The 26,769-nt window shown below is 39.3% G+C and overlaps 1 protein-coding gene across 1 annotated transcript; it reads left to right on the forward strand.

Moving 5' to 3' along the window:
* The first annotated feature begins 13,502 nt into the window (after positions 1 to 13,502).
* On the forward strand, positions 13,503 to 26,767 carry STEAP1 (STEAP family member 1). The gene is made up of 5 exons (XM_015620098.3): positions 13,503 to 14,088; positions 17,714 to 17,818; positions 18,608 to 19,120; positions 20,560 to 20,724; positions 22,281 to 26,767. The coding sequence occupies exons 2-5, from the start codon at positions 17,726 to 17,728 to the stop codon at positions 22,536 to 22,538; spliced, it is 1,029 nt and encodes a 342-aa protein (XP_015475584.1). The 5' UTR covers positions 13,503 to 14,088; positions 17,714 to 17,725; the 3' UTR covers positions 22,539 to 26,767.
* The last annotated feature ends 2 nt before the right edge of the window (positions 26,768 to 26,769 follow it).

The raw sequence follows: 26,769 nt of genomic DNA on the forward strand, positions 1-26,769 counted from the left end.
TCAGGAGAAGAAGATTTTTCCTTTGAACTGTTTCCTATTCAAATATAGGATTGTGTATTTTGCGTGTCTTCATTGCCACCTTGTGGTCAAACCTTTTTCTTATTGCTTTGCTTTTTTTTATTTATTTTTGCATTTTTACTTTTTAAAAGCAATACAAAAATAGAAATATAAAAAACAAACAAACAAACAAACCTTCCAAATAAAAAATAATTATATCCAGTATATAAAAAAGTATATTCAGATCATAAAGTGCAAGATGATACAAATACAACTTTTCAGTCTCAACATCTTCAAAGTCTAAACCAAGAGAAAGGAAGAAAAAAGAAAAAACAAGAACCAAAGAAACCCGACAACATAAAGAACAAGAAAAAGGTCAGACAAGAAAAAAACCGAAATTTATTTTATTCTGAACTCAGTTACAGAAAGGTTCATTGCTGTTGATTCACAGCCCTCCTGAGGTACTTCGATTGAACACAAATATATGAAGTCTCTGGATATGCTGACTTAAGAGCTAGTGTCTACTTGTTTTCTCTCCAAAGATCAATAGCTCCCACGATATACTTGTTTTCTTCTAATATTTAGCTATTCTTTCATCATTATTGAAATTCACTTTTGTTAATGTACAGCAGAATGCTGTTTTACAGCAGAATGATGGCTGTTTGGTGTCATAGAAAGGCATACATAACATTTAATAGATTATTATTACAAATATAGTAATGTAAAGTTTAAACAGCAACAGCACTTAAAATGCAACTGGAGAAGACTTTACTGTATAAAGACATATAGCAAAGAGTTTATTCATGACCTAAATACTAATAATTCCAAAGAAAATGCACAATATTATTACATTTGTTGATTCCTGTAATCTGTAATGGCCTTCAGCATTTTGGAGCCTCAAAAATCATGGAACTGTCAGTCACCTGTCTCCACTCACTTCGGTGGTCTCAGCAGAGAAGCAAAAAGAAAGGCCAAGAGGATGAATGGCTATCACCATCTACCCTATTATTTCCATGCAATGAATGAGTCTTACAGGCCAGCTCTCACTGGTAACACTTAAAATAATTTTAAGGCTGCTCTGACATGTGCTGCATAGTGGCAGACCATCAGATATTCCTAATCCCTAACAGCCTTTTCTCACAGACACCACCCAAGTCATCCACTATTCCCAGGAGACATAACCCAAAATCTGCTTCCAAGTGAAACCACTTTACATTCTAATAAATCATAAAAAAACATTCATGCAAGAGAGATGAACACTATTTTAACTTGTACCTCCACAAAAGAGAGTCAAGTGTTTATCACATGCTGAGACCAACTGGCTTTAGGACATTGAGTACACCTGCTCATTTTTTAAGGGCTTAACTCTTCCGTCATTAACAAAATGTTACACAGTCCGAAAGCAGCATAGCTGCTGTCTAGCTGCCACAAAGTACATGAGTTAATTGAAATCAGTAAGATCCCAGAACACCCTGAGCACGGATACACCTTCTCTATACAACTGGGTATGAATAAGGAAAACGTGGGAGAGAAGTGTGCAAGCCTGTAGGAAGAGTATTTACAAGTGACAGGAATATTTGTACTTTGGTGCTACAGACTTAGTGAAGTGTCAAGCTTACAATTTAGCACACCCCAAGACTGGTAAGTACAGGAATTGCTATCACTCTCTGCTGTAGTATTTGCCCTTAGTGACCTCAAAATATTTTCATAGGTATCAGCACGAACACCCTCATGTTAAAGAGGGGAAACAGAGACACAAAGCAGTGATCTTTTCCAAAGGCATCCCATAAGCTGTCGAAAGTGGCCAAGAAGGAAGTCATCAGAGTCCTGCTTCAGGATGCTTCCCTCCAGTCCTTGCACCTCCCACCAGCCACACCACAGCCCTTCTAAAAATACTCCCTCAGGACCCTACCCACGGGCAGCCTCTGGCTCAGGGGACAGACATTCGGCTGAGAAAACAGATACTCTGAAGTCGCTGGGATGCATTGTTGTGTTGGGGTTTATACATCTCATCCAGATAAAATACGAGCATCATGGAAGATTATCAGTCTGAAATCTCCCTCCAGCATTAATTATCTCTTTTATGCTCTGGGATTTGTCAAAAGTATTGATGAGCAGCATATGCTGGTTCACATGCTGGCACCTCTCTTTTCAGCACCCTTGATGACTTGGTGGACTTCTGCTCATAGTGGATTTATGAAGTAAACACTTATTGTAGAAAAAAATCAATGACTGAAAACCAAAATTAAATAACCTAAGTGAAAATATAATTTGCTTTATTTCTTATCTCACCTTTCTGTCTCTTCCACAGCAATTTTATGCCTCCATTACGAAGTATTTAATTACAGAGATTTCATAGCTTAATTCTAAATGTTTATTACTTCAGGAAGGCTGTTTCATGTCATCCTGTTAGTTTAGGAAATAGACATTTTCACTGCATTTTTATTCTTGTTGGACCTGGCTTAACCAAATTCAGTAATTAAAACAGATTTACTTCTGCGATAAAAACCATAACTAATACAACATTTTAATTCCCATTTGTTGCTGGGAGTGGTAGCTGTATTAATGCTCAGACTTCACGCCTTGTTACAATTTGACAGCAGCTTAACAAGTTATTGAACACCAACTGAGTTATAACTTTCTATGTTCCTTTCCTTAGTGCACAGCAGACATGAGATACTGCAGTAGAACATAAACTAAAAAATAACCAGGGAGCCAAAAAACCACGCAGCCTTGTGCCTCAGGTGCTGCTGTTGAGTGTCAGTGAGTCACTGTGCATGCTCACCATGGAAATCACAGCTGCTTTCTTGTCTAGTGCTCAGCTTCAGAGGAAAGCAAGCACTGAGTCTGACACCAACTGCATTTTGAAGCTTTTGGTGTAAGAGCTTCTTACAAAGGATCAGATACAAATTCTGTTGAAGTCAGTGGCAAAATACCTGCCCTTGACCTCAAAGACCTTTTGGTCTGGCTTTCACCCTTACAAAAACTTTGTGCTAGTTTAAATCACTAGCAGAAATCTTGGCTGCCACGAGCTGAAGTTCTTAGGGCTGTATCAGAATACAGGCATGTTCTGGCACTGTGGCTAATTTAGTAAGAGCAGTAGTGGGGAGAACAAAAAAGAACCTTTTGGAGAATCCAAACAAGATAAGACACAACACTGAGTATTTGTTTATTTCTCCTCACCCAGAGCTTTTCTTTATCATATTACAGGACTTCATGCAGTTTTTTCTCAAAATAAAGTCACCCACATCCAAGTTTCTTGTTTCTCCCAGATAAAATATCTGAATAAATATGAAATTTCAATAAATTATGGAATAAATAATGGAAATTACTTCTTCAGTTCATTTTTGGTCTTAAACAACAACAACAAAAAATTAAAACAAACAAACAACCCCACACTGTTATTGAAGTTTTACTCTTCAGGCCACAGAACATGGCCAAGAATGGAGGGGAAAAGTAGAAGCTGTTTTCCAGAAATAGAGTAACGTCATATATTTTCCAAAGTATGCTGCTCTGAAGAAGGAAATAGCTGGCCACATGGAAAACAGCTGGGATGAGGAGAGACAATACACAGGAAGCTGTTGTTTCTTCCCTTGAGCCAAAATATAACTTTATGTGTTTCAGAGAGATAGCCAGATGAATTTGTGAATGAAAGTAGAAGTGGTCAGCATGGCAGTAAGGAGAGAAGTTATTTAATAAGAGAGTTCTGTCATTTCCCACGCTATCAAAACTCAAAAGCCTTTCTAGCAGAAAAAGGGCTTGCTAGCATATGGATTAACTTTTCTCCTGTGTATTACACTATAAAGTGCTGCTGTTCAAGGGTAAAAGTAAGAGTATTTTTATGAAATTTTTAAAGAACCACAACCTCTTTCAGTATGGAATATTCTGTTATCTAACACATGAATTAAGTTGTCCCATAATTTACTGAGGAATTTCCACAGAGAACATTCCATAGGGTTAAGCCATGTTCTTTTGTGATGCTAAAGAAGGAACAATTCCACCAACAATAACACAACACTAGTGTCAAGTAGATGTGATGCTGAATTAACTCCACAGCAGTAGAATTAGGCACCACTACCAACCATTTTCAAATTATTGGCACGATTTTAAAAAGAAGACAACTTCTTTCTCAGGTCCAATGCAGTGCTGTTTATTCCAATCTACATGCACTACTCTTCACCAAACAGCTTCAGTGTTTCATTTAGTACCTCTGACTCTACAATATAATTACATTTTAGAGCAGGAAGAATGACTTGTATGGGAAAAAATATTTATTTTTCTCTTATATAATTTCTAGCCCTTTTCTTAATTCCAATTGTATGTATATACAGCTAGTACTGAGACAGTATTTATTCATTTATGAAAATCCTTGCAACATCTGAATGTTCTGTGTGAACTTGAATTTGAAATTAATGTACTACCAGAAGAACTTATTTCATCACCATTTTACTTTGTTCTATTGATCTGTTAAATGGTTTACACCTCTCTTCCTTTCAATGGCATTATAAAAACCTGACCTCTCATTTTTTTCCTAGGGATACAAATAACTCTGTATGCTTTACACAAATTAACTGTACAAAAAACATACTAAAACAGAACTTGGTTTTTTTCTTCAGCACCAAAGCAGCAATAATAGAGCAGAACTCAGCACAAATTTTAGCAAAATTGCAAAAAAAACTATAATTTATTTTTATAACTTTACCAGCACAATTATTGAAATGTAAAAAATTATTTCAATTATTTCTTATATCAGTGACTTTTAGATAATATAGAAACGCATTATTTGAGTTGCTTTTAAACAAGACAGTCAGTCTAAGTGAATGAAAATTGGGATTTTCAATTTCTGTCAACATAAAATTGCACATGTATGCCCTAAATTAAGTAACACTAGACTATAAAACACAAAGATACTAAATTACATCTATTCAGAGTACTTTGACTTTCTCCTCTAAGTTGTATTTTGGTACTGTATATTGGGATGTTTTTTGTTTTGCTGAAAACTCTAAATTTATAAGAAGTAGGAGTTGGTAGAATTGGGAATGGTTTAGTAATGAGTCAATCAAAAGGAGTATCTTAGAAAGATAAAAGGTTTACAGTTTACCACGCCAGTTTATTAAAGAACATTCATTAAATAGCACTACAGCAGTCATTAGGCAAGTTCCTCAAAAACACTAAGGCATCCTTAAGCATATCAGCCTACTTCAGTTTCTTAGGCATGCAAAGCACCACAACACCTAAAAGTTAGATAAATGCCTTGGAGAATGGAATTCACAAAGCTCCAGAGAGTTATTTTAGGCAATAAGAAAAAAGTGCTTGTAATCACAGGGGATTTCTTAAGTGAGGATAAAGGATAAATAGCAACGCTCAACCCCTTGTAGATCACCTGAATATTTAGGAGCATAGCTCCTGTCTTTGAAGTCTCTGTTTTTTTCATGAACCATTGGCTAAGTAAGCCAGGACATTAGCAGCTGACACAGATTGGGGGGGAAAAAAAATATCATGTTGTAGTTTAAGCCAAAGCCAGGGCTGTTACAGATCCATATTGACAATCGGGGAACTATAATAATAAATCATTTTAAGAAAACCTTGTTTCCTTAGCTTTGCTGCTCTGTATGACTGCTCAGACTGGGTTTCTCTACACTGTTTCATCTTCTAATATTGTTTTTGAAACTAGATAGAAAACAAGATATATGCAATTTTTCTATTAAGTAGTTTAAAGAGCTTCTGTCTTGACTCATCTCTTTGTGAAGTGACTGCCAAGCTTAAATTTTTCAGCCTGCAATTATTAAATCCAGTTCAGTGTCTATCTTTTCTTCCACCACACTTTACCTACCTCCATTTTCATTGATATTAGAATTGGCAGAGACAGAATTTTCAGAGGACCATTAATGGTAAGTCCACAGGTCCATAACTCTAATCAAAAAAGTGTGCCAAAACAAATAGAAAAATAACAGAAAAACAGACTTTTACTCTAAAATTCAAGTACAGGCCAAACAAAAAAAATTACCCTTAAGGAGATTTCTGACTACACTTCCTCTGATATGGATTTAAAGTTCTCATCAAGCTCTTGTGTCATCACTCAACCTCTATATTCAAATTAGTGCACTCTCAAGCCCAGTTCCTGAAACCACCCATAGTCATTAGGGTGGAGTTTCACTTCAGTCTTTTCACAGTCAATGCAATCTCAAACACAGCCCATCAGGAATATTTCTTTTATGTATGTCTTTTCATCTGTACCCATTGCCTCTTGTTCTGTCATCAAGATATGTCTGTCTCTTCTTTCTGCTTCCCTGGTATTTACACATAAATAAAATATCCCCATGCCTTCACTCCTCCAAGCTACATAGTCCATCTTATTATACTCCAATGCTTATGTCAGCATGCTCCAGTCCTTTAATTGTCTTTGACAGCTCTTGCTGGACTCATTCAAGTACTGAAAGCCAGAACTGTACACAGCATTCTAGATGTGGGCTGACAGATGAGGAGAAGGAGAACTTCCCTCAACCCACTGGCAATTCTCTTCTTGCTGCCGCCCAGGAGATTGATGGCCTTCTTTGTTCCAAGGGTGCTCATGTTTATTTGGTGTCTCCCCAGGACCTCCAAGGCCTTTTCTGCAAAGCTTCTTTTCAGCTGGTCAGCCACCAGCCTCTTCTGTGTATGGGTTTATTTCTTCCCAGGTGCAGGACTTAGCTGAACTTCACACCGGCCCATTTCTCCAGCCTGCTGAAGCAACTCTAAATAATAGCACAACCATCTGGTACATCTACCACTCCACCCAGTTTCTGCATCTCCTGCAATGCTCATTTGTGACAGGATGGCTGTTAGATGGAAGCTTACAGCTTTTCTCTGGAACCTGCAGCATGCTACAGCCTGCTGTTCTTTCTCTGCTTGGGTTCCCTGTCTGTTCCAGCCCCGCCTCATTTCCTGCTCCAGTTATTTTTTGAGTCCCTGCTCTGCTTCTAGAGTAGACCAGTGCCCCAGGCAGTTGGAATAAGTCCAAACAAATATCTCATTTTTAGATATAATCTCTTGGATTATTTCTGACAATTAGCTTCTGCTATCTAGTGTTGTTTGTAGCATGAAGTTAGTCACCTAGAACAGTGCTTCTGAATGGCAGGAACATTTTAATTTTGACCACAGTATTCTTGAACAGTCAGAATCCTAAGCTAGAATTCCAGTATTAAGTTTTGGACAAAAACCAGAAAACTGTTCATATTTAAAAATACTCTTGCTGTAAGAACTTACAATTGATATATAATATCAATCAGCAGTAAAATTGTTGAAAGTTAATTCCAAATCTAGCAAAATATCCAACTTAATAAGGTCTAATTAGCACAATTATTTCCACATTGAAGACATGTGTAATTGTGTTGTCAGTCTTTGCATGTGAGCAACAATTCCCTAATCAGTCAACCATAATAAATGTATTAATGCAACAATTCCACTTTCCCAAAATTGGATGGAAGACAACTTTGCTTCATTATTTATTATTTTTTAATTAATTATGGTATTACTTGATTAAAGTATTTAAGTAATTTCAATTGCATCAGCAGATTCTGTTCCATACTTGTTTAGATTGTATCAGATTTCTAACAACTATCTGACAAACCTAGAGTCTTTTTAAGTACCTCAGTACCTTTAACACAGAGTTTTAAGAATTTCTCTCACCTGCTCCCTTCACAAAAGCATCTTAGTAACCGAGAAATTACTTAAAAATTCTGACAAAGCCAATTCCTTGTCTTCTTTCAAATCCCTCTTTAAAATTCGGAAGCTGTTGCTATTACAATGGCATCCAGCAGTTGAGACTGCTATCATCACAGTGGGCAGTTATCACCACAGCCTGACATCCAAACCATGATCCTCATTAGATTTCTAAAACCATGTTCATTTCAGCTTCATCCCCGTGTGCTTGCATCACCTGTCTCCTACTCTTTCTGATGTGAACCCTACATCATGACCTGCAGGGAAGGTGTCAGTGCCCATGGTTTGTGTTTGCACCACATCTGACACCAGGGACTGATGTTTGTAGGCACTAAGGTGATAGGAAAAAAAACTGCAGCAGGTGTAGTGCCAAAAAATTCCTTACAAATGGTAAGGAGTTTAAAATATGGTATTGGAACAAGATTTTCTGATAAATTTCTGAGGAAGATGACTTGGGAAAGAATATGATTGTGAGAGGAATGCTACAACATTTTGACTATTTTGTGTCATTGCATGCCTTTGTAACTCCTCATGGGAAGTATAATGACATTAGAATGCCATTTCTAAACCACTGTGCTGTTGTGGCTGGGGTAGAGTTCATTTTCTTCACAATGGCTGGCATGGAGCTGTATTTTGGATTTGCACTGTAATCAGTGTTGATAATAGAGAGACATTTTTGTTATTGCTGAACAGAGCTTGCACAGAGACAAGGCCTTTCCTGCTCTTCACACCACCCCATCTGTGAGTGGTCTGAGGATGCACAGGAAGCTGGGAGGGGGCACAGCCAGGACAGCCAGCCCCAGGTGACCCAAGCAATACCCCAGACCATACGGCATCATGCTCAGCATATAAAGCCGGGGGGAAAAGATGGAAGGGGGAATGTTTGGAGTGATGGCATCCAAGTCACTGCTACACTTGATGAAGCCCTACCTTCCTGGAGATGGCTGAGCACCTGCATGTCCATGGGAAGTGGCTTTGCTTTTCTTATGAACATAGCTTTTTTATTACTTATCAAAATGTCTTTAACTCAGCCTATGAATTTTCTTACTTTTATCTTCTCAATTCACTTCCCCATTCCATTGAGAGGGGGAGTGAGGAAGCTGCTGCCTGGAGCTTGGTTGCAGGCTGGGGTTAAACAACAACAACCACAAAATCCATCAAAGAACCACAGCTGTGAGCCACACTTTTCACAAGATATGTTCCAAAGCATTTTAATTTCAATGGAAAATTTCATTCTAATTTCTTGTATAAATACTGTAAAACCTTATCTTTTTAACAATTAGAGGTAATGAATACCTGTATATACCACAGCAGAAAATATATCACTGCTGTTTGCTATTACATAATCAGATTTAGGCAAAAAGATTTCCTGGAAAAGAAAAAAAAACCTGCATGACGAATATTCTGTCTTTCTTCAGCAACCCTTTCCCTGTGAGTCTATTCCTTTTCTTGTATTCCTTACATTTGACAGCCTTGACATTCTTCAGGGTGGTTGTGGCTTTGTTGTTGTAGTTGTTAATCTATATATAAATTACTGTCATTTTTATTATCACTAGTTTCATTATTGTAAGTATTTTAAGGCAGACAGCTCCATACTCCAGTGGCATGTGTGTGGTAAAATCCTGAAATCAACAAGACATCACAGAGATGAACCACAGCGGCCTCAAGAGGTAACAGTACAGTTTTAGATGTTATGTAAGCAAAAGTAACAGATACACTGAGAAGGGCAAGCATTTCTTTAGGAGTATGTCATTATACCCAAAGAATATCACTACGTCTGGTTCAATCAATTTTTTTTCTTAAATATAAAATAAATTCTTCTGTGTTGCTTCCAAGAAATAGCATGCATTATCACAAAGGAATGCTGTGAAAAGTGTTAGCTCAAAACATTAAGAATGGAAGAGTTTTCTGAATTTGTCTATAAATTATATACTTGAAATCCAGAATGCAATTTTTTACAGGGAATGAAAAAATAAAATACTGCTATTTTCCTCTACTTTGAGTTGCTTTTCAACTCATTTCATTGAACTTTAACTGTTGTGGTCATGTGGTCTTTACTTGTACTTTCAACAATGTCTAAACGTATCACTGTTAAAAATATTATTTGAGTGTCATGTGGCTTTGCTGATTTCTCATAATTCAAGACAAGTAGTACATAATTTTGTTTCTTACCCGTGTTGGACGAGATTGAACAGCCCTCTCAAGCAATCTTGAGCCTCTTTGTTTTTCACTGGAGTTATTTTCCTCAGCTTTCTGTTACTTGGCACCGATGACTTAAATCCTCCAGAGGAATTCAACTATTTCAAGTAGCTTGAGTGCCACTTCTTTGAATAAGGATTTGTGCGATAAATCCAGGCCAAGTAAGAAATTTGTTTGACTTTAACAATGTTACTCACTAAGAACAGCTGGTCCTTTACTACATACTCATTCAGCAGGGAATACAGCAGTTGTATGCTTATCTGATATTTCTGACGTACTCCCTTGGATAAAGAAGTTTATTAAATGACAGTAAACAAATTTTTGTCTTATGTCTCTGTTCTCGAATGGCCTTAGTCCACAAGGGACAAGCATTCTCTGCCAGCTGCATCTGCAACTCCTACTCACAACATGAATACAGGGCACTTGCCACTTCCATTCCCAACTCCTATTTAGGAGTCAACACTACGATTTTTTAGGCTGCAATTTTCAAAATCAGGTTAGATTTTATAGCATTTCAAAATGAGTTTTCATATCCTTTCATAATTTCCCAAATTCATACATGAGTCTTTGTTCCACTGACATTTTTATGCTCCTTTTCACTTCCTGTTCAGACTGCTGAGTTTGGGAATTCTGAGCAAGAGTCCTCTTGGTGTCATCTCACATATTTTCATGGGCAAAAATTGTCCCACTCAAAGGAAGAACCCTGTCAATACCAGATCAAGTCCTAAGCTGCAACAGGAAGAGCACTGCCAGCTGCTCAAGACATGTCCTTCTTCCCCTTCCCTCAGCCCCTCTGAGACTCATCTGTGTTGCTGTGTTCAGTTCTGGATTCTTCAGTACAAGCAAGACACAGATGTACTGAAATTACTTCTCTGCAGGTCATCATGAAAAGGATTAAAGGACTGAAGCACTTCTCCCACAATGAGAGGCTGGAACTATTCAGCCTGGGGATCAGAAGGCTCATGGAAGCTCTTAACATTAAATATGAATACCTGAGGGAGGAAGACAGTAAAGAATATGGAGCCACACTCTTCTCAGTGGAGTTCAAAGGAAAGACAAGAAGCAATGGACATAAAGAGGATTTCCACTATATTCTCAGTGAAGAATATTTCCCTAGTACCCAGTGTAAACCTTCAAACTGCCATTTGTGATCCCTGACTGTTTTTACACTCACAGGCACTACCAACAAAAGTTGGGCTTCCTTACCTTTGTACCTTCTCTTCGAGTATGGAGGGTTGCTACTATGTCATCCCTTAGTCTTTTCTTCCCCAGATGAAACAAGCCCAGTTTCCCCACATCTCTCCCCAGGGAGAATGAGCTGTCAGCTCTTTACCACCTTGGTAAGCCTCTAGGGAGCCTTCCAAGTGCCATCCTGGAAACTCAGTCACCATTTAAGTATTTCAACCCAGCTGAACCCAGCCCATATGCATTTGGTTAAATTACAGGGAATGATTTCCACCTTTCTACACCAGTTCCCCCTCTGTAGCATCAGTCCTGAGTCACCCAAGGGCATGCTGTAGTCATCTTGCTGATGCTAATGGTTACACTTAGCTTACTCAACAAGTTTGGAGCAAGACTGTTAGTGTGATTATATGTAGGTCTGTGTGTTACTGGAACACTGCACCACATTTCCAGCCATTTGGCAAGTTCTTCTCAGAACTCCTAGTCTAAAGGGCAGTTGCAGAAGCAAACAAATTGTCCTGACCACAGACTTCTCCATGTAAAAACTCTGATGAAACTGTTATCAAGATTAAAGAACTGTCTGGCAATCTTGTCAATTATGCAATATTTCTTTCCTCCAGAAAATGTCATCAAACATTCCCTCATGTTCTTTGTCAACATCTTACACAGACTTTGATCAGAATATAGAAGGTATAAAACACAGATGGGCAAAGACAGTGTCATCAGAGTATTCTTATTCTCTGGAAAAAACCCTGACACATTTCAGCAACCACAAAAGTGTTATTCTTCCTCCCCCAGCTCCTACAAGAGTTAAAGCATATAGACACTATTCTAAATCTCTGGAGCTAGCCAAACCTGCACAACTTTACATTCTTGTCAGTGACATCATGCCCATTCTGCATGTGCCAAGAGAAATTATCTAATTTTGAATAAACTCCTGATTCCTGTGGTGTTTCCGACCTTCAGCCTCAGACTTCTTACAAAGCACATCTCATAAATACCAGTTCAAAGCAGTGAGCATGCAGTGGTAACATCTGGGTGTCATGGTTTGCAGGACAGCCATACAATTTGCTTTCCAGTAACCATTCTAAGTGGTACTTTGAGTGATGTGGAAGTCATGACTTAGGGTAGGCATGAAAAAAAAAAAGATTTCACTAGGATTTGCATGTATTTCCACTTTGTCAGCACCTACATAAAATCAGTTTTCCATTTTTTATTCACAGACAGGCACCTAATAGTACTCAGGATGCAGACTAGAGAGGGGATTGCTTGTCCAGAGATTCCTAAAAGCATCTGTGCAGAACAGCTTACCAGGTACTTATTTAATAGCCAGGTTCACACTTTGGCTGGCTTTTCGTCTCATCTTCTGAGAATGAGTAGGCAGGAGCTGAGCTCTTGTGTGTTTTATGAAAAGGCTAAGGATTACCTTAAGGATATTCTATCCTTAAGATAGAATATTCTACTCTTAAGACAAGATGCTGCAATCTCTCAGCATCTTGAGCTATGTTGTATAAATGTACTTTCCATAACACTAGCTTACCCCAGGGCTTCTGAGGACTGCTTTGCCAAGGAGTTCACTAGGAACATGCTTTTAGCCCTCTGGACTGCAAAGTTTCCTTAGCCGGGGTTTGGAACCGCCCGGCACACCTTGCCACAGGCAACCTCCTCCCCTGCTTTCCCACCGCCAGGCGTCACCCTGCTGATGGGAACAGGGAAAATCCCAAACCGACCGTGCAAAAAAAAAGCAGGGAGGGAAATCAAATGGCACTTGCACAAAGTGAGAGCATATCAAAGTTAGCATCCATTGCAAAAAAAGGAACTAATGGAAAACACGTGGGAAATAGCCTTTATGAAAAGCACAGAAAAACATGCTAATGAAAGTAACTAAAAAAGTTTAAAAGTTAAGGTTATAACACAGGAGATACAATTATTCTGTCTTCTATTCCTTCTAAAGGCAGTCTCCTCGTTTCTTCCAGATGTAGCATTCAGGTGGAGTCTACGTCCATTTAGCATCCACTGAAAAGAAGAAGAACAATCTATGCCCCTCCCAAGATAAAGACATGGAACTTGGCATCAAATCTGTGAAGACATCCTGAGGAGGATACAATGACCTCTGCATGAAAACATTCCTGACACGTTCTTCAACGCCAGGAAGCCACTAGATGTCAAAATATGCACTAAAACAGAGATTTCACAAGATAATGATAGTTCACACTACCGTGTGACTAAAATTTCAGGAGACAGCTGCCTTTTCAAAATTGCTAACACAGGTTTTAAAAAATAAATATTTTTTAAAAAAAAATAATTACAGGATCATGGTATTTTAGGGGGGGGCGGGGGGGGGAAAGTGAGGACTGCTTGTATGAGAAGCAGGGATTAATAGGACATTTTGTCAGGTTAGGAGAGTGACACGTTTGGAGGAACCGGCAGGGAAGCGAGAACGGACTGAAAGGAGAGCAGAAGGCTTCCCGGGATCCGAAGGGCCCGGGGCCGCTGGCGGGCCCGGAGCGTGTCGTGACCGCACAGTGCCCGTCACAAGCGGCGGGGCTGCCGGCACAGCTCGGGCCGGTGGAGACGAGGGGCGCCGGGGGAGAAGCGCACCTCTGCGGCGGGGCGGGGAGGGAGCAGGTGAATACGCCCTTTGTCCGGCCGAGGGCCCAGCAGACCCACGGCCGGGCACTCTTTGGGCCGGCCGCTGGCGAAGGGGATTCCCCGAGGCCGCGCCGTCCCGCCGCTCTGCGCCGCTCGGGACGGGGCACGGCACTGCGGCTCGCTCCCGCCGGGCAGAGGGGAGCGGGATGGGCGAGGAAGGCGGGGCTGGGAGGGGAGGTGGAGGCTGCGGCCGGGCCCCACCGCCTCTCTCCTCAGAGACCGGCAGGCGCTCGGCTGCTGTCCCGAGGCCGCGTTCCCCTGCGAGCGGCGCCGCCGGGCGCTGCCCCCCGCGGACAGAGCCGAGCCGGGGCTGCCGTCCCCTGCGGCGGGAAGGAGAGGCCGGGCTGCCGGGCCGAGGTGAGTGAGCCCGCGGGCGGGCGGGGGCCGGTCGCGCCCGGAGCCGCCGGGAAGGTGTCCGTGTGCGCCCGCCCGGCCGGGCTGCGGCGGGTTCCGACTCGGGCCCCGCCCGCCACGCGGCCGGGCCGGGCCGGGCCAGGCCGGGAAACCTCGGTGGGCTCGGGCTCCCTGAAGGGAAGTGCCCCGAGTTCGTTCTGGCCGAGGAGGAACACTTCTCCGGCTGCCACCCTTTGGGCTTGCATTCGGTTTTCCAGCGAGCTCAGCAGAATTTTTGAAGAGCGGTGAAAGTTACGAGCTCGCGTGCCGAGTGCCTTCAGCGTCCTGCACGATGCAGCGGGCGCTTGGAAAACGAGACACTTTAGCCCAGCAGTTTCGTGCTGTAATTTTCCCATAGTGCCGAGAGAGAGGTGCAGGCACTGTCCCGCGCCTCTCTTCCACCGACTCCTCGTTATTATCATAACGTGTTTATTTTACCCATTTTGCTTTTTACGTGGAGCCAGCCCTGAAACCCCTTACTCAGGAAAACCTCCCAGTGTCTTGGGATGATGTTTGCCCGGGATAATGTCTGCACGATGCGGATCCCTGATGGTTCAGCGTTACAATGAGCGTGCTGTCTCGGTACAAAATTCAGTACCGTGTATTCACAGCGCTGGAAACTTGGCTTTCTGCAGCAGGATGCCCGCCTCCCTTGTTGACAGCTGCCTCCCAGAGCAGAAGGGATGCACACTGAGGATGGACATTAATATAACTGTTTTCTTTCGTAACAGCTGTGAGTTAGGTGACTAACTCTGTGTCTTGCAGGACTCCTAATTTTTCTTCAGATGTACTTTAAAAAGACGTACAGTCTACATGACTTCTTTCTGGCAATTTATAAGACACTGAGTAGTGAATTGTAGGTGCTCTTCTTTCAGGGTTTTCAAAGGCTATTACTGTGCTTTGTTACTGGGAAATAATTTCGTATTAACTGGTATCACAAGCTGTCACAATCCACTAACACAAGTGGGAGTCTTGAGAGGTCCATTTGATCTCAGAGTGCAAAAAGGGCTCCAAGGGATTTCAGTTTAAATCACAACAGCAATGCACCTTTATTTTGGTGCCAGCAGCAGGGGTTATGTGATAGATGAGAGGGAGAGAAAGAGAGAGGGGAATAAGTAGACAAAGTAGAAAGAAAAGAAGGGGGGCTTATAGCTACCAATGGATGAGACAGGGTCACCGGTGTCTTCTTCCATGGGGAGGTCACTCTCAGAAAGTAACTTAGAAAGTCACTTTTATAGTCTGTTTCAAAGCGAGGGGCAGTTGGCCAAGAGGTGGGGAAATTCGTAGGCTATTGTGATGAGACCTGTTGCTTTGGGAAGCAGGTGTAAGGTACAGAACAGGCCGCTCTTCACGTGTCCCTGCTCACCAGCAGGAGCGAAGGCAGTGTACCGGGGCAGCACAGCAAGCACACCTGCAAAGAATCACTTGGCAAGCATCCATCTCAACCAGGTCAGAACCCCTGTACCAAGTCCCTTGGGGTCTTCAGGGTCTTAGTCTCTGTTCTTGCAATGGTCATGAGGCAAATGAGGGAAATGTGGAATTTGATGCTATGATACTTGAATTTCCTTGCATGCAGTCGCATGGCTGAAACCCATAGTTCCCTGGATGAACATGTTCATTCATTTGCATGCACTTTCTTTTTTCTTTCTGTCTTGTTTTATGCTGCATGAACCTTTTAGTGCTGCATTTAATGTTGTATTAAACACCGCAACCCAAAAGAACCAATAAATCAGCTTTTAGGATCAGCAGCTGGCATTCTAGCTCCTCATGGGTTTTGTTCACATCATGATATCATTTATTACATCCTCATCAATATGAACCTTTAACTGGCAACTAATAATGGACTCTTTGTTTCTAAAGTTTCTGAATGAAGAGTGATAGGAGCAGAAAAACTGGATGAATCAGGCTTTTCCATACAAAGCTTCCCAACTTAAATTATGCTTTTGGATCTCTAAGACAGTAGCCAGAAGGTAGGCCTCAAAAACAGTGACTGCCCTTCATATTATGAGTTCCTTAAAAATAGATGTGAAGTTCACTGTATTTGTTATTGGGTTTTTTACAGGTAAGTTCACCCTACTACGTTCTGTTTGTAAACTATTCTTTGAATTGTAACAGCTAGAGATTATGTATATTGAAACATGTAGAAGTAGAAATTCTAAAATCTGAGGCTTTATGAAAATATGTGATACCCCAAAACATTTGTTAAAATCACCAGGACTAGCCTTAGGAATGGGGGGAAAATAACAGAAGTGTGCCTTCATCAGTGCATGCTTTCTTGTGTGCAGGATATACTTGTGTGCAGGATAACCTTTTCCTACACCATTAGCCGCTGTAGGGAAGGGTTAACAGCCTGACCTTCAGACAGAACTCTTGTTGACCCTCCTCTGCAACACTTGTCTGAAAGGTTATGCTCAAAGGGAGAGCTGACTACTAGGAGGGAAAAATCCAAAGAGAAATACTAAGGAAAAGAATACTTCAAAAAAGAATACTTCAGCTTCATTCAGTGCCTGGTGGCCTGGCAGAGAGCAAACCCTCATAACAGACGGTAAAGGACTGTAAGACTCATCCACTGAAGGAACCAGACACAGTAAAAGAAGAAAAATTGTCAAAAGTGTGATTTCTCCATATAATTTCCCAAAAGATTTATTGATATAAAAGAATCAGTAGTTAGAAAAACAGTTAATATCTAGTAATTCAGCTGTTCAGTAGGAAAGTAGATGGAAGAGCCACCTAGTAATTTTCTCAAAAGTTGTCACAGAAAGTCACTCTGTGGTACGGCATTCTGAGCTTCCAGGAGAATGATGCCAGTGCCTCTCCTGCAGTGGGCAACAGTGTGAGGTACACCTGGGAATTCCTTGTTGCAAGGTCCTTGCAGGCCCTGATTTTATGCTCTTCAAAATACTGTCTTTCTTACTATCCTAGGATTTTCAGAAAAATCTCTTTCAGTTTATCAATTCTCTTCCTTTTTTCTTCTTTTTCTGCCATCTGATTTTTTGTCATCCCTAATAGCTTAGAACCATTTCTGATGCTACTTGTGGTGATGAGTATTGCCAAAATACCTGGGAACAGCATGAGTGAAGCTCCAGTTTCTTGACAATCTTTAAGGGAGAATACACCTCTAAAGCCTCAGAATGACTGTCAGGTAGACCAATCCTAAACCCTAAAATATATTAGAAACAAAACATCTCCATGGGCTTCTTGCATCAGCAAGTCTCATGAACTTAAGATCCTTCTTCACAGCATTTTACATGTTTTTTTCCTGCAAGCTGTTTCAAACTAATTTTTTGTCATTTAAAAACTTGAATTAATGCATTATTTCCTCTGATGACAGGGATATTAGGCTTAAATATTATTTTTCACTAGTAATTTTGTTCTGTTGATTTATTCTCTCTCTTAGTCTCTTCTTTACCCAGAAAATAAACTGAGCTTTTTCCATTCTCAGAGGACAGACTTTCCTTTCCCTAGCTGACTGTACCTTCTCCAGCAAATGTGCGGAGGACAAGGAAGAAAACAATTTGAGGGAAAATAGGCTTCAAAGTTCCAGTATGGTGTTTCAAAACCTGTTTCACATCCTGTGTTTGTTTTGCAGGGAGTTTCCACAATGGAGAAGAGGGAAGGTGGTAATTGTGCCATTGATCAGAATACAGGTCAGAACATCATGCCAAGAAGAAATACAGGAAATCTTAACTACTTGGTAATGTTTCTGTGAAAAAGCAGCTCATATGTCAGATAGAATATTGCAATCCTTGATTCAATTTTGTCCACAGATGGTGTTACCATCACACTGGCATATCATGAATATTTCTGAAGTGTTATCACAATATTGACATGAAGATATAAAAAGATAAAGAACATCTCATTCAATTTAATCATAGTCCATGATAAAAAATAAACAAAGTTTGGAGCAGCTAAAAACTACATGAGGGTAGCTGCTAATTGTATCTTTCCAGATGAGCAAAACTCCATAGAAATAATTTGGGATTTTTACACATGAATATAAAATTTATCTTTGGGGGAATCTTCATGATAGCAACATTGCACTCAGGTAGTTTTCCACCTCACGCAAAAAAAGTCCAGAAAAAAAATCCTTTAATCCTTTCTTGTGCATGGTATTTTGGCTACATCATTAAGTCTATAGCTGAAATTTGACATTTGAAATCTATAACTTATATAATAAGCTGAAATGATGCTTCACATAATGTAATCCTTCCTTCCTTGCAGTGTAGTTGTCTTCCTGGAATGAAAATCTATTTTAAAATCACTGCAGATAATGAAGAATGGGAAATCTACACTCCAAGTGCCTTATTCAAGTGCTGACTATGCTGTTTGAAATGTTATGTTTCCAAGTTACCTTGTCTTTTAATAGTGTATATGTTTTGTATAGGGTTTCACTGTAGTTAGTCGTAAAAGGCAAATACTATCACTACCGAAGTTTTCAATCTTCTCTTGAACTCACTTTGTACTTCCTTTCTGTCCCTTCCAGAATGTGGATATGCAGGTTGCCAATCCATCAGAAGCAGCTGCACTTTTTGATTTACATCAAGCACACCATTTTGGTGAATTTGAACACTCTTCAGAACAGCACTGCAAGCAGGATCTGTTCCCTGAGTGGCACTTGCCAATGAAGATAGCATCTGTGATCTCATTATTAACATTTATTTACACGTCCATGAGAGATGTCATATATCCTTTTATAACCAGAAAGGAAAACGTTTTCTATAAAATTCCAATCCTTGTCATAAACAAAGTTTTACCAGTGACTTCAATTACCCTTTTAGCACTAGTGTATTTACCAGGAATATTAGCTGCTGGTTTCCAGCTGTACTTTCGCACCAAGTATAAAAGGTTTCCCCAGTGGCTGGATAGATGGATGTTATCAAGGAAACAGTTTGGACTTCTCAGTTTCTTCTTTGCTACACTGCATGCCTGCTATAGCCTGTGCTATCCAATGAGAAGATCATACAGATACAAGCTGCTGAACTGGGCATTCCAGCAGGTATGATAAGCACACACACACCAACCCTTCTGTATTCAGAAAATCCTTGGTTTGGTCATTCAAGCAAATCTGGATGGAGGAAAGCCGTTTTCATTGCCTTTGTTTGGTTTTCAAGTACATTCACAGAGAGCACTGTTGAGGGATTGGGCAGGACCTAGTTGCAAAAGCATGTAATAGAGAGTCAAGAGTCATCACAGCTGTGCCAATGTATATTAAACAAGTACTTTTCTTAATTTGGGATTTTTTTTTCCCATCTGTAAAATGCACAGAATTGTATATCAGAGGAACATTTAAGTCTTTGACACACTATTAGTTTAGTATAGCTTAATCTTCTCTGTACCAGTGAAATCTAGAAACAAACTGAGCGCTGAACACAACATGTTTAGACACCTTTAGAAACTGAATCAGCCAGCAGTGAAGGAGGGATGAGCTAAATGACGGTAGTCTGTATTTGCACAAACTAAATTTGTGAATACTCATGGCTCACATTTGGACTGATACATACTACCTGGTTTAAAAAGAGGATTTCAATGATGCTTCTAACTCATGGGCAATGGAGAATTGGAGCTCCAGCTCCAGTGGAGCATGCAAAGCTCTCCAATGTCCTCTGTGACCAGAGGATTCTTAGTGCTCACCTATTTCTTTGGGTGCCATAAGTAATGCAGTATTAGGAATATTCCAATATAAAGTATAGATGGCAAATGTATGTTTTTATTACCCCTAAAGTCTTTATGATTAAAAAATACTAAAAGCATGATATGATGATGTCAGTAGATCCTTAAGATTCTTGTAAGCAGTCAAATTACCTGTTCAAAATTCTGAAATCAGCCTTACTGGTAATCTGACTTGAATGGATTACTAGAAATTTCCTTGAGATTCCATCTTCAAGATGCAGAAATGATCATATTTGGGACATATTCTTCCATGGTGATCACTAGCAGGATCAAAGTGCTGTTGCAAGTAGTTGTAAATAAGAGAAGCTTTGACAGCAGTTTAATAAAACCACAAATGTACCAAGTTGTGGGGTTTTTTAAAAAAAAACAAAGGTAAACAACTACCCTGGCAGGATATTTTTATTAAGAAGGCCTGTTGAATTACTTCCCTGAAGTAGTGCTGTTAATATATTTCCTGTTGTTATAATCTCCCTGATACGGTATTTAGCCATAGGTGAGGTTTTTTTCCTTGTCACAACCAAGGTTTATCCTTGCTGTGAAGGCAGGTTAAGAGGCCTCAGAATCAGGCTCTCCTGGGCCGTGACACTGATGAAGTCTTAAATTCTTCTCTCTGGAAGCTCACATTTGCTGTACAGATACTAGTGAAGACTTTGTCATCAGAAGTAAATAGCAGTTTGATTCAAAGATATTCAAACCAAAGTATTGTTTTTCTTTGCTTATTTCATTAATTTCCAGTCTGTAATTTTTATGCTGTTCTTTCGGCAGGTCAAACAAAAAAAAGAAAATGCCTGGATTGAACATGATGTTTGGAGAATGGAGATTTATGTGTCTCTAGGAATTCTGGGACTTGCTTTGCTGGCCCTGTTGGCAATAACATCAATTCCATCTGTCAGTCACTCTTTGACCTGGAGAGAGTTCCACTACATTCAGGTGTGTACAAATGTCATTACTGCACGTTGTTAGTCTCATTTGTAGAACAGTGTGTTATCAGCTAAGACCATTAGGAGTTAGAAATATGAAGCACAGAGTTAGTGACACCAATCAAAAAGTTTGTTCTGTACTCTTTGTTAACTGATTTGTGAGAAATGTTCTTTTCATTACTCTTTCGTCAGGAGAACAGGCTGTGTGTTCAGTGTATAAAATGGGAAAACAACTCTACCACTTTTTTTTTCTCCTCCTGACTTTGTGACCAGCAGCAGTTGTCCCTTTGAGACCTTTTCTTAGCTCTGGTGCTGAAGTCATCTTGTAGGTATCTTATCTCTCCGGAATGTCCCGCGTCCTGCCAAATTTGGAGCAGGTGGCATTGAACCAGTCAATTGCTGTTCCCATATGACGCAGTGTATTCTGAAAGAGACATCTTAGAACAGATGCTGGATAATCAAATCCAGCCAGTCTCGAGTTTGCTCTAGCTGTGCTTTTTTCCTTAACCCAGGCATATGGGTTGCTCTCGATTCTCTTGTATCATATGCAGTAACAATCAGGGTGGTTCTGCTGACATCAGTATGGTCACACTAGACTTAAGTAAGTGTTGGATCAAACACTCCTCAAACACCAAAATCGGAAAATTCAATAAGTACCTGGCATTTGAAGATTCGATTTATATTTTAAAAGCAGATCTGAAGTGTATAATCACCACCTCCTGATTTGATATTCTACACACTATGAAGTCCATCATTTGTAAGATAAGTGTACAGAGAATATGGACAAGTCGGGAGGAAGTCTCCAAAGGCATGACTACTTTCATTATTGAAAGATTGATGACTATGGTGAAGAAACCCAGAAGAGTAATACTTCTGTGTTGGACTTACTTTATAAACAAATAACCTTACTGCTTAAAAATCATATTCTGTACATTTAGCAGTTGGAAAGACAGTGTTCAACTTCACTGATGAGTACAAGATTATTTAGTGACAAGAAACTTAAAATTATTAGTAAATTTTCTTTACTCCTATTTTGTAGACAAGCTAAGCCAAATTTATCACTGAGTGAAATGAAAGACTTGAGTTTCCTGTAGTTGGGCAGTGCTTTTTCCACAGTACTAGACTTACCAGAGCTTGTGATTTTAATTTAGCTTAAAATTTTCCTTTGCAAGTAATCAATTAATCCCTTAATGTATCTGGTTTTGAACTCATAATGATTTATCACAGAGTTAGAGTAATTTAGTATACAGATGGCATGTGTAAATTGAGATATTCGGGATTGAGCACGTTTCAGGAATAACCTGCAATCTCTTCTGTATTTTAGCTAAGTATCATAACAATACTTGAAAAATGTGCCTCATCCATTTTCTTTTGCAGTGGCATAAAGGAGTACAGTTGCAGTCTTGGCTTACAGTTCTTACCTTTTAGTTGAAAGCCAATGGTTTCTTTCCTTTGACTTGAGCATGTTGGTCAAGGCCCATCCAGATTTCTGTATTTGCTTAACAGAGTACTTTTTTTGCCAATTTGGGAAAATTAAATAGCTTGCTATTTTCTTTCTCTTTTCAGAGCAAGATGGGGTATTTAGCCCTGCTGCTATGCACTGTTCATGCACTGGTGTTTGCTTGGAATAAGTGGGTTGATCCTAACCAATTCATCTGGTATACGCCACCTTCATTTATGGTTGCAGTTTTTCTTCCTATTGTAGTTCTGCTTTGTAAATGCATACTGCTCCTTCCATGTTTTAGGAAGAAGATAAGAAAAATCAGAAGTGGTTGGGAAGCTAAGACACAAGTCAATCGAACTAGCATAACTTCCAGACTGTAGATCAAATATGGACATTTCCTGTCTATGTATGTAAATATACTCAAGGCCATGATATTTTCACTCATGAGTTCTTTAGCACATTTGCTATAGATGTTTCTTTCTCACTTTTCTTTTTGACTTCAGGAGTATGAGGTGCTTGATGCAATTTTGTCGTTTTCAAGGACAGAAAACAAAAACATTCATTTTATACTTTATTCAGTGTTCTGGTGTTTCATGATTTCTTTCTTCTGCCTCACTGCTTTTAAAATCCAAGCGTTTCATTTCTCAATCCCAGTTCTTTTGTATGCAAAAGAAAACATAAATAATTTCTCCAGGTGACCACAGAATTTAAAAAAACTATTACACCGCAGAGCCCAGGAATGCTTTCCACTTCACACAGCCATGTGTGTACCTTCATTTAATCTCAGAATTATAATGGGACAAAAACTAGAGTATCATCCCATTGCTTCTTAGCATCTGCAGCCTGTGTTTCACTCTGCAGAATGGGGACCTTGGCATATGAGCCAGACAGAAATTGTGTATTCCTGCCAGGTTTTGAATGTACACAAGTGGGCAAGCAGAATTACAGGGATCTTTACGAAGTAAATATCTCCTGAGGCTTGAGCACAGTCTAAAAAAAGAGTTTTTAGACTCAGATCTCCATTTTATCCAGGACTAGGTGTGTCTCTGTTTACTTGAAACGATAAAACATTTCCCATTTTTTATTCCATGAACACATTCTTTTGTTTCTGATGCTGGAAATTTTCCATGCTTTGGACCTAAGCCTGCAGCCCTTGACATGTGCTAAAGTTTATTTGCACAAATTATTCCAGTGGGATAACACCATCAGGTAAATGTGGTTTTTTGTTTACTGTAGGGCTAGCACAATTGTGTGACTGGAAAAAAACATTAAAAATAGACATTTGAATTTTGCTATTGATTTGGTGAGATTCTCATGTTAAATGGTTTCTAAGTGCATTTGCTTTTACAGAAATTTTCCTAATATCTTTAATATGTTCCTTAAATCCTACTTTCCTTATATTGCATTGGTCTGGCTGAAAGTTGTAAATGAATAATTCATTTGTTAGTATCAGTTTTGAAATATGTTATTCAGTAGTAAATATTTTCACCCAACATTTCTGCCAGTCTGCCTGCAGAAGATGACTAGGACATGGACTGTTGATGCCACCTATTTCTGGAATCCTCTGAATGAGAACTGTAATTGGTAATGGCCCTGGTATTAAAACAAACAGGAAAACAACATATGCCTGAAAAAATATATGGTGCTAATGAATCTGTTGTCCCTTTCTGGACTTTTACACAGAGCATAAATAAATAAGCAGAAAAATTAAATAGCTACAGGGATATTACATTTTGTATTTTCCTGGTTGTGAACATTCAATTATTGCAACTTAAAAGTTGTCCTTTTTTAAATTTACACATATAATACTGTGAAAGTAACTGGGGACATGGTGGCCTGTATAATATAGATTGAAATCTGTGGCATTATGTATCAAACCAGTAATACATGGCAGAGGCCAGTACCCTTTAATACAGGAAGCTGGATTGCAATGTTAATCTAAGTTTCTAACAGAGCAGGAAAAGTATAGTGCTCAATGTATTTGCATTTATATTTCTATGAATGAAATAAATCTTTTTTAAGTTTAAGCTCTACGCACTTGTTACAGAAGGTAGTGCAAGATAGCATACTTCCTTCATTTCAACCAGTTAATATGGTTTGAATTGATAACATAAATTACAGGGGAAAATCAATTTCAAGATCATCACATACTACCCAAACTGACCTTTTACACTCATCATTCAGCTGGGGACATTAAGCACACTTCAGACTTTTCTCTCTAGCATTGCCCAGAGGCAAACTCAGAAGTGTCTTTTACAATATGAAATTTACACACATTCTACAAAAGCTATTAAAAAAATCACACATGACATCGAAACTTTAAGCAGGTTTTTCCCTATTGACTGTTTCAAGTAGGAGCCAAGCTTTCTGTGGCACATCTAGCCCTTTCTCTGGAAGCTACCACTGAATGCTTACAGCCAGTACTTGAGATTTCATATTGAGTCTCTTCCCTACTTTGTAAGTCTTTTGTCAACTACATATCAGTAACTCATTTCCCAGTCTGCAGGCTTCTCAGGGAAGTGGTTGACTCACTATCCCTGGAGGTATTTAAAAGACACGTAGATGTGATGCTTAGGGACATGTTCTAGTGGGAGGCTTGGCAGTGTTAGATTCATAGTTGGACTCAACATAAATGATACTATGATTTGCTCTTCAGGAATTCAGATACAACAGTGAGGGAGATCTATATAGGGCTAAGAAGAAAATGCCATTGACAGTATTTATTTTCTCCATTTGTAGCAGACATGATTTAGTTCAATACTGATGAAACTAAGTTCATATGTAACTTTTAATTTATGTTTATGTACTTGTTTCAAAATTCAGAATATTAATAGGCCTATATATTATTGTAATACATTAATTGAATGTGTGTGCACATTTTAGGCACTTATTTGTATAACACTAATTAGTTTTATAAAACTGTGCATCATTAAATGCTTCAATGTATGCTGTATCTGCCATTGTGTCATATACATCCAATGTCAAAGGGTAAAAAGGCACACTATACTCTAGAAGAGCTGGTGATATAAACAGTCATGGGGAACCATTTTCTTCTTGCTAGTGAAGAGCCTGGAACCTCCAAAGGAAAGAAAACAAAGATGTAAAAGCAAAATGAACACTTTCATAGTGTAATGAAATTGCATTTTTCTTGATGGAACCTTTAACTGTGTGTAATAGCATCCAGAGGTTTTGTGAGAAGGAAAGAAGGCTTTGGAGGGATACCCAAGATCCCTGGAAATACTGATCAAAGAACAAGAAAAGTTCAAGAATAGCAAGAGCATTGAGGAAATGCATGTATGGGTATATTTTTGTGTAGGAATCCATCATTCTAGAGGCAATGGCTTTAAAATGTCTCTACAAGGCCTGAAAAGTACTTTTTTTCTATTGTTACATGTCTCCAATGTATTTGAGGGACACAGAATTGAAACTTTGGAGATACTAATTCTTAAAGGGGCCTGAGGAATTTTATGCCATATTCATTTGGAGAGGTCACATCCAGAATACTTTTACCAAGAAGTGATAGTTCATTGTTCAGGAAGCTGGAGCCAGGGCTGTGTTGGCTATTGTGTAATGCAAATTCTGTTGACAGCAGCATTTACTGTAAGCAGTCCCTCCCTTTGGCCACTCTTCTGTTCTCTCAGTGCTGAAGTCTTGAAAGATGTGGGGTTCATCAGAGTGGGGCATTGGATCCAGTTGAAAAGTAATGCAGAGAGAAGAATGATTCAGCCAGATCCACTCATGTGTCTGATTGAGCTGGCAGCCATGCACATGTGTCAGTAGGAAGGACAGGAAGAGGAATAGTGTAAACAGGCAGTTTAATTTAAACCAGTCCTAAATGAAAGGTTCCAAGTGTTCCTAAAAGTTAAAACTTACATTATTTCATCCTATTTCAGTAGCAAGAATATTCCCTTGCTTCACTTTTTTTTGTCATGTTCTTAATTTTCCATGAATCAGTGGGCAAAAATGTGTTCTAGAAATTGTCATCAAAACCCGTATAAAACTGACTGACCTCTACGTGACTGTGGGCTGTGTGGTTTCATTTGGAGAGATGAGGATCTCACATCTCCTCTTTTTTCCTACACCCATAGCTTCTAGTACTGTCCCTTTAACCATTTTTTTAATTCAAAATAATTTCTTTTAAACTTAATTTCTTTAAATGGCATGAAAGGAATAATTCAAACCAAAACAAAAAGACCAATTTTTGAAAACACACTGGATCCACCTCTGAAGAATGTAATCTGCTGTAGTTGCTGTAAATGTCTGGCCATGGTTGATCATTGCCACTGATGTTTTTTCAGTAATGCCAGAGTTTCATCATCCCATGAGTATATTCTGTTGCTGATGGCAAAATTACTTATTTTCTTGTTATTTCTTTTATTAAAATAAGTCTCATTTAATTCAATTGCACCAGGCTTCAATTTTTGCATAATTTTTTGAACTTTTCTGTAGATTAAATTTAACATTTGAATGGGTGAAATGAGGCTAATTTATTAAGTGGGCATAAGTTTTCAGAGATTTTCAGCTGAAGATACATAAAACCAATTCACAAACCAAACTCTAAAAACAAAAAATACCACAGCTTATTTCAATAAAGATGATACAACAGAAATT

This window comes from Parus major, chromosome 2, assembly GCF_001522545.3.
Source record: "Parus major isolate Abel chromosome 2, Parus_major1.1, whole genome shotgun sequence".
NCBI classification, from domain to species: Eukaryota; Metazoa; Chordata; class Aves; order Passeriformes; family Paridae; genus Parus; species Parus major.